This window comes from Trachurus trachurus (assembly GCF_905171665.1).
Source record: "Trachurus trachurus genome assembly, chromosome: 11".
NCBI classification, from domain to species: Eukaryota; Metazoa; Chordata; class Actinopteri; order Carangiformes; family Carangidae; genus Trachurus; species Trachurus trachurus.
The window spans coordinates 4,947,349-4,956,025 of record NC_139904.1 but is presented as its reverse complement, the minus strand read 5'-3'; the positions used below and the strand labels follow the sequence as shown (position 1 = coordinate 4,956,025).

The window sequence follows — 8,677 nt, the reverse complement described above, 5'->3', positions numbered from 1 at the left end:
AGTCAAACAAGAAGTCGACGACTGTGCAATACATTTACAGTTACAGTTACATTTACAGTTACATTTCTACTTTACTGCTCATTAAAGGGGGGGGGTTGTGATGTAATGTGGGGGGGGGGGGTTCCTGTGTGAGGTGACGACTGAACAACACTGAGCCTGAAGAAGATTAATTAATTAATTTCCACTCATGCAGCTCGACCGTTAAGAATGTGTATTTGTTTGTTTATGTGTATTTATATTGTGCCTTTAATCTTCATCATCATCATCATCATCATCATCATCTTCATCTTCATCTTCTTCATCGTCGTTATAATCTCAAAGGGAAACGAGTTTGTTTGTGTTTGACTCATTTATCTTTGTTTTATTATCCAAAGTGTTATTTGACTTTTTTTTTTAACCTGTTGTTGTTTGTAAAGAGACTCGATGATGTGATTTCCTGCGTCTGCACTGCCTTTGAACGTCTCACACACAGACACACACCAGGCTTTGGTTTTTATTTGGGGGGGCGGGGAGGGGGGGTGGTTGGATGTTAATTTGTCAGTGTTTAATGATCATTTTAGTCGTAAACTCTCCGTCTGCAGCGTCGACTCTTTAAAGGGATAGTAGCATTTTTTTAAACCGGGGTTGTATGATCTACAAATAGCCCCTAAGTACTTTAATTGCAGTAGAAGACTCTCTGCACTCCTCCCGTTAGCAACGCCAGCCCATAATAGCCCTGCCCAGAGATTTACAACATACAGTGTTGTGAATTGACCCAAAGAAACAGCCTATTTTCGTGGCCTAAAAGAGGTTTTACGTGAAAAAAAATACACAGTTCCATTGTTCGCTATAATATAATTTTTTCCAGCTCTTCAAAGTGCAGGAAAAACGCAGTTTTTATTTGGAGCTAACCAACTCACGTATCCCTCCGCCCAGGGTTAGCGCCCGCCGATCAGCAGTTGGTTTGGTCCAAATAAAAACTACGGTTTTCCTGCACTTTGAAGGGCTGGAAAAAATTATATTATAGCGAACAATGGAACTGTGTATTTTTTTTAAGGTAAAACCTCTTTTTAGGCCGCGAAAATAGGCCGTTTCTTTGGGTCCATTCACAACACTGTATGTTGTAAATCTCTGGGCAGGGCTATTATGGGCTGGCGTTGCTAACGGGAGGAGTGCAGAGAGTCTTCTACTGCAATTAAAGTACTTAGGGGCTATTTGTAGATCATACAACCCATCTTTTAAAAAAAAGCTACTATCCCTTTAATTTGTCAGTGTTTAATGATCATTTAGTCGTAAACTCTCCGTCTGCAGCGTCGACTCTTTAACTTCAGTTTTTTCTTCTTATTGTTGCTGCTCGGACAATCAGGACGAGGCCGAGACGTTCAGACGACAGTGAAGCTCTCGTGGTGAGTTCGAGGGCGGTGGGACGTTTGAGAACCGTTGAGTCTTGAGTTCTCTGTGAAGCCAAAACCTCTCGTCGTCGTCTTCATCGTCGCTGTTTTTTTTTTCTTTTTCTCTGGATCATATTTCTGGTTGTTTTGTTTTGTTCAAAGTGTTTCATCTCGTCGTGTCGGAGCCGAGGGGTCGAGAGCCGCCGGACCGTGATCCTGGAAAAAACCGATCGCTATCATAATCAATCGATATCGCTAAGTTAATGTCAATAATCACTACAGTTTCCCAGGAGGCCGAGGGGCAGCTTCACCTGTGTAACCCGACACCAGTACACTGTAAATAAATTTACACCTTTCAGACGCAGCTTTGCTTCCAGCCCCTTTATTCATGAACACACACTGTGATTGGCTGCTCATCAATGACATCACACAAAGTTTCATCTGCACAGGTTTACTAAAAACAGGAAGTGTAAGAAGAGTTAATTGATCAATGATTGATTGATTATCGGGAAATAATAAACACAAAACATAAAACTGATTAAATAAAGTTAATAAATAAATAAATTAATGAACTCATTAATAAATAAAAGAATTTAAAAACAGCATTAGCATTTAGCTTCTCCTGTGAAACCTGTTTGGGGTTTATGGATCAATCAATAAGTGTTTAATATTGGTCGATGGATGTTTAGTGGTCATCTGGTTTGTTCTTGTCACACTTCCTGTTTTTATTTTCTGCTCAAACTGACAGTGACGTTTCCACCAGGAACAAGAAGCGTGTGAAGCAGAGTGTGAGTGTGAGTCACAGATGAGTGTGTGTGTGTGTGTGTTCTTGTATTTACTATGTTGTGAGGACCGTAAAGAGTTTTTAACCAACAGAGTGAGGACATTTTTTGGAAGTGAGGACATTTTGGGCTGTTTGAGGGTTAAGACTTTACATTATAATTAGGTTTAAAGCAGAAGTAAGCAATATTTTTGTGTTAATATAAGTCTTAAATAGTTATATCTTCCGACAGCAATCACTTCTATAGAGTGTTTGGTCTGAAACACGGGTCTGTCAGTCCCTCTGCTCTGCTCTGAGCCGAGGAGAAAACTTTTCTCGTATCCTACAAGTTTTATCCAATGAGGAGAGAGAACGGCATGAAGGGCTGTGTGTGCAGCCAAGGGATGCGCCTGAATGTGGTGACGTAGGGACGAGGACCAATAGATCCATGACGAGGGCGGGGGCTGCTAACTCCATCGGCTGACAAGAAGTTATGGTGCGTTCAAGGCAGCTCGTAACTCGTGTTTTTCCGACCTGTGAAGTCGTACCAGTTCGATCTGGTACGACTTCACAGGTCAGAAGTTACGAGTGGCCGTTATAGTGACTTTCACAGGTAAAACAGGTCGGAAAAACACGAGTGGGTTGCCTGGAACGCTACAAAGTCGTAAGTCGTGACTTGAAGCTGTAATTTACGGTTTCAAAAGCCTGCCTCGAACGCAGCATTAGCCAAAACGACCGGATCGCTTACTTCTGCTTTAGACAGTTACACACTCACCGTCATGTAATGATACAATGATACAATAAGATATAAAATTGTGTAATCAATTAAAAATATAAACTATAAACTATTATTGGATGTTCGGAGACTTTGATGAAGATCAGGTGTAGAAGTTCTCGGCCAACTTCCTCATCCTCTTGTTGTCTCTGACTGAGGGGGGGGCCGTGGTCGGGGGGGCCGGGCCCATGCGGAACGACACCCCCCCCTCTTCCTCCTCCTCCCCCTCCCCCACCCCCACCCTCACCCCACCAAAGTCCACCTGGTCTCCAGCCTCCGCCCCCCCCTTCAGCTGCCCCTTGGCCAGGTTGGGGTGGAACCAGCGGTAGTAGAGCAGCTTCAGCCCCAGACCCCCCAGGTAGACCACCACCACAATCGCCGTGGTGACGGCACTGTCCACTGGAGGGATTTCAAAATAGAAGTCCTCGGCCGCGCTCCTCCAGCTCCACAGGCCGCACAGCAGCAGCACGTCGGCCGCCATGGCGCCGTGGTACAGCGCCGCCCGGGTGCGGGTCAGGCCCCCCCCCACGTTGAACCAGTTGAAGTACAGGATCAGAGCCACGGTGCCGCGGTACAGCGCCTCCCCCCCCGGGCTCTCCATGAAGTCTGTCCCCGCCCGCCACACGCAGAAGCAGAGCAGCAGCCACCAGCACAGGAAGTGGGCGGGGACGAAGCAGGGGAAGGCGGAGGAGAAGAGCGCCAGGGCCACGAGGCGCGAGGAGAGCAGCAGCAGGTTCCACAGGAAGTAGACCACCGAGGAGGCCACGGGCTGCACCTCCTTCTCCGGCAGGAAGGAGCGCAGGGAGCGGTGGTAGGTGGTGACGCTGTAGGCCAGCGCCGAGGCCGAGCCCAACGCCTTCAGCACTGGAGGGGGGGGAGGAGGAGGGGAGGAGGGAGGGGGGGTTAAAGGAGGACAGACACATCATTAGAAAGTGAAACATGCTGATTCTCTGAACACATTGTTGCTTCACAGGTCAAAGGTCACAGGACCTGACAGAGGCTCCGCCCACCTGATAACACCTGAACTTTGACCTTTGACGGAGTCCAACTCCCTCCGTCCTCTCTACAGAGACGCCTCCATGTTGGACTGCTGTCTGGATGTTTAATCCACTATGTAGAATCCACTATGTAGAATCCACTGTATAGAATTCACTATATAGACTATATGCAATCCACTATATACAATCCACTATGTACAATCCACTATATACAATCCACTACATAGAATATATACAATCCACTATATACAATCCACTATGTAGAATCCACTATATAGAATTCACTATATACAATAAAGAATCCACTATATAGACTATATACAATCAACTATATACAATCCACCATGTATAATCCACTACATAGAATCCACTATAGAGACTATATACAATCCACTATGTATAATCCACTACATAGAATCCACTATATAGACTTTATACAATCAACTATATACAATCCACTATGTAGAATACACTATGTAGATTCCACTACATAGAATCCACTATATAGACTATATACAATCCACTATGTGTTATTCCATTTGTGTTAGTCTAGATGTATTATTCCAGACGTGTTATTCCAGAGGGGTATTGCACAAAACCTAGATAAGGGATTAAGCTGGGATATGTTGGTTATCCTGGCTTAATTTGGCCTCAAATCGGTTGCATGAAAGCAGCTCAAATCAATCCTGGTCAAGTTACTATGGTGATTTATTCTCTGCAGCTAGCCTGCTCCAGACCAGGCTAACAGCCAGGCTAAGTTGATTCTGTTGTCTTTATCTGTGAAGTCAGCAGTCACTCTGATCAGAAATCAATGTGTTTCATACAGTTATTCAATGTTCTTATGTACATATCGGCCTGATTTATAACCAAACAAAATACATTTACAAATCTGTGTCCTTCTATGATATTTTCTATGACCACTATAGTAGCTATATATCACTGGCTTCTCATAAAAAGCAATGTAGCAAAAATGGCATATAGATTTATTTTTCTATTTTTTTTTGATAAAATGTTAATATATTGGCCTAAATGTTGGTTGAGGTAAGAAAATGAGAATAAAATTGAGTGACTGTGAGCAACCACCTTCCAAATAATTTATACACCTCATGTGAACATTGTTATCAGCAATTTATTGAAGCAGCAGACTGCATAATGTAATATGTAAATGTAATATATTTACCGGTAATTCATTTTCACCTGTTGAACTTTTGGCCACTTTTGCTGTATGAACTTGTATTACTTGTTATGTACTTAAGATTATAAGGAATTTGGGCAATGAATCAACTTCCACTGCTCATCATTTAGGCAAAGTGCACAACTGTTGGTTTGTGAAAGGAACTTGAGTTGTGATTATAGTTTTGGATCATTCAATCAGTCCGCAGTTGTCCGCTGCGCTCTCTCTGAGCTTTAAGACAGCGGTGCTTTTTTTTTTTTTTTTTTTAAGAGGTGAGTCACCTGACGTCAGCATTAAGTTCCTGTTGATTGGAGGAAAGTGGCCCCACCTGTCCTCTCATCGGTGAATCTGTGATCAATGTCTGTGGTCTACTGACAAGAGAATAAGTTCCACCTGGCTTGACCAAGCCGCTCCTCCTCAGCCTGGATCAGCGTTAGTGCAACCAACTAAGCCAAGATGCTCCAACCAGACTAGGTCAAGCTCGCGCTTGCTCAGTTATCCTGGATTTCTTTATTCTACTTTTGTGCAATAGCCCTCTGGTGTCATGATCAGGTGTGTTGTCACCATGGCGACGGCGGTCCAGGTGGGGAGGGGTCTGTTACCTGTGATGGGGTCGAAGGTGCGTCTCTGCAGGATGAGCGTGAGCATCAGAACCAGCTGAGGGGAACTCTCTGCAAACGTCTCGATGATGCGTAACATGCTGACGTCATGCGTCAGGAAGACGGCGACGTCTCTGCTGACATCATCACGGAAGAAGCTCCGCACCGACACCTCCAGCACGCCGTAGTGTCTGAGGAGGACACACACACACACACACACACACACCTGGGGTCACCTCTGACTCCTCATCGTCACATGATTATAAACAGAGATCCTCTATATACTGACAGGATGTCTCACTACAAGCTGCTCCAATCATATGAAATCTAACAGCTTCACTTCCTGTCTCCTAAAGTGGGCGTGGTCACGTCTCATAAAGTGGACGTGGTCAACGTCCCTCCACCTCCTGTTGTGAACGTGTGGATTTGTCGTAAAGGAAAGTGAAATATTTAGATTTTCTTATGATAATATTAAATATGTACACAGCTAACAGTCAGATTATAAACACAACGTTAGCGTGGGCGTTCGTCAACATTAGTTCTCGTTTTATAAATGATTTTTTTTATGATATTATGAATATTTAGTTCAGTGACTCTGGAGCAAAAGAATCGACCATAATCTGAGCTCATGTTCACTTCTCCCATTGGAGTCAATAGACTCAAGACCTGCTGCTGCTGCTGGTCTCCTAAAGGGGGCGGAGTCACGGTCTGCTGGTTTCCTAAAGGGGGCGGAGTCACAGTCTGCTGTCTCCTAAAGGGGGCGGAGTCACAGTCTGCTGTCTCCTAAAGGGGGCGGAGTCACAGTCTGCTGTCTCCTAAAGGGGGCGGAGTCACAGTCTGCTGGTCTCCTAAAGGGGGCGGAGTCATGGAGAAACCCATGGGACACATGAAACAGGAAACTGACTCAGACTGGAGCGTCTTGTTTCTGAACCATTGTTGATACAAATAATGACCAGCTCCTCACACTGTTACTATGGTGATTAATACACCTGATCAGGTTCTGTAGGAACTGATCACAACTGTCAGTGAACTCATCAAACTTGTGTTTATTGATCATAACTTCATTAGTATCAGACTGTGATCAGTGATTAATTAACTCATTAATGACTCATCATGTTTGTTAAAGGAACATTGTGTAGGAATTCCTCCCATCTAGCGTTGTGGTTGTATATCTCAAGCAACTCAATCGTATTTTTCATGTTGCATTCACGTGAAATTGGGCAGACGGCAGAACACGCTCCATGTATATATGAATGATATGAACGGCAAATTCAGAGCTTACCGGAACACTTCAGTTTGTTGATGGAGGGGATTACTGATTAATGAAAAACATACTTTTGAACCAAATAATCGATTTTCCTGAATAGAGAACAGGAGAAGTTACACAATGTCCCTTTAAGAAGTGGGAAACTTCTTAAAGGAGGAGGGAAGAGGGGGGAGGAAATTGAAGAGAAGGAGGAGGAGGAAGAACATCCTGTGTTTGTGTTTCTCTAGTTTAGAGGAAAACGAAACAGAAACAGTTGATTCATTCCTCAGCGCTGACATCATGATGATGATGAAGTGTGTTTGCTGTGTCATGTCGTGTTATTAACATTCCTGACACGGTGTCGGCGTGTTGTTTCCCGTAACTGGAAGAGTTTCTCCAGAAGTGTAAATATGTTCAGAGTAAAGAGCCCGAGGCCGAGGAGCAGCAGAGGGAGGGAGGCTGCACCTAAACACATCATGCACCTGAACGCACCACAAACTCAAATTTCAGGGCTCCATCCTCTCCGCTGTTTACCAAATAAATTCAAGTTTTCACTCGCACGTGACAAGACAAGCAGGTCACCTACACCGACCCCGTTGTAATCTCACCAGACGGCAGAACACCATCAAATACAGAGGGATTCTGTTATGGAATGAACCTCATCAATTAGCTGACAGCTCCTCCTCCTCCTCTGCAATATTCAAAAAGAAACTACTGTTCAAATTAACAGAATAACAAAACATGGTTTGACTTTTGGAGTAGTGCCTCATGTTTTTTTTTCTCGTTTTTCTCTTTTTTGTGTTTGCATTGAACTTAATTTATCTGTATCAGTTTTTTTCTTTTGTTTCGCTTTATTTTCTCACCTCTTAGTGTTGTTATCATTACTACTACTACTATTTCAAAGGAGGTTAAATCGAAAGCAACTGGACTTAGTTATTTGTCTAGAAGTCCAGTTGCTTTCGATTTAACCTCCTTTGAAATACTATGACCTGGAAAAATGAGAATATGCACCGGCCTACTACTACTATTATTTTTACTATCATCATCTTCCCTTATCTTTATTTCTTTTCCTTTCTTTTCTTTTAATTTTAATTTTGTTATTTCTCCACCTTGCACAAGGTATGTGATTATTATTTCTTTACTGTGTTTCAATTATTTGTTAGGTCAAGGTGAGGTCATGTTATAAGGCTTTCAGGTTTCAGAACTCACCTGCACATTTTTCTTTTCCTATCTTTCTCACTAGTAAGAGAGGTAAGAAAATGTTTTGTTTTGTCACATTTTACATATGCAAATAAATAAAGTCCTGGATGCAGCAGCTCGTACCTGCAGTAGATGCCGAGCTGCAGCAGGTGCAGCAGGCGCAGCAGACCCAAGGTCAGGCTTTTCTCCACCTGGGTGTTCCTGTTGAAGCGGTCGTAGCTGTACCAGAGCCAGCTGAACATCTGGACCAGCAGCGACGAGCCCAGCAGCAGGAACAGCAGCACGCCCAGCGCCACCAGCGCCCGCTCCCGCCACAGGGACACGGCCGCCACCACGTCCAGCACGATGTCGGCCAACAGGAAGCACAGGCCCAGGCAGGTGAACAGGAAGTCCACCCAGGAGAACCGGAACACGGCCATGGAGCTGCTACATGCCGCCGCCGCCGCCGAGCTGCTGCCTTCACCGAACACACAGCAAACTGACAAACTGACAAACTGAAACTCAGCTCAGAGGCAAAGTTCACTTTTGAAACACAAAGCCCCCGCCCACAAAGCT

General features: G+C 44.2%; 1 protein-coding gene across 1 annotated transcript; it reads right to left on the bottom strand.

The window, feature by feature from the left end:
- Positions 1 to 2,978: 2,978 nt before the first annotated feature.
- LOC310993160 (XK-related protein 8-like) lies at positions 2,979 to 8,614 on the bottom strand. Its single transcript, XM_083981473.1, has 3 exons — positions 8,246 to 8,614; positions 5,680 to 5,867; positions 2,979 to 3,769 (listed from the first exon to the last, which is right to left on the bottom strand). The coding sequence occupies exons 1-3, from the start codon at positions 8,539 to 8,541 to the stop codon at positions 3,009 to 3,011; spliced, it is 1,245 nt and encodes a 414-aa protein (XP_083837599.1). The 5' UTR covers positions 8,542 to 8,614; the 3' UTR covers positions 2,979 to 3,008.
- Between the last annotated feature and the right edge of the window lie 63 nt (positions 8,615 to 8,677).

Coding starts and splice junctions, on each gene's coding strand:
- LOC310993160 (XM_083981473.1), bottom strand. CDS start 8,541: ATGGCCGTGTTCCGGTTCTCCTGGGTGGACTTCCTGTTCACCTGCCTG. Junction 5,868..8,245: donor CAGCTCGGCATCTACTGCAG/GTACGAGCTGCT, acceptor TGTCCTCCTCAG/ACACTACGGCGTGCTGGAGG. Junction 3,770..5,679: donor CACCTTCGACCCCATCACAG/GTAACAGACCCC, acceptor CCCCCCCTCCAG/TGCTGAAGGCGTTGGGCTCG.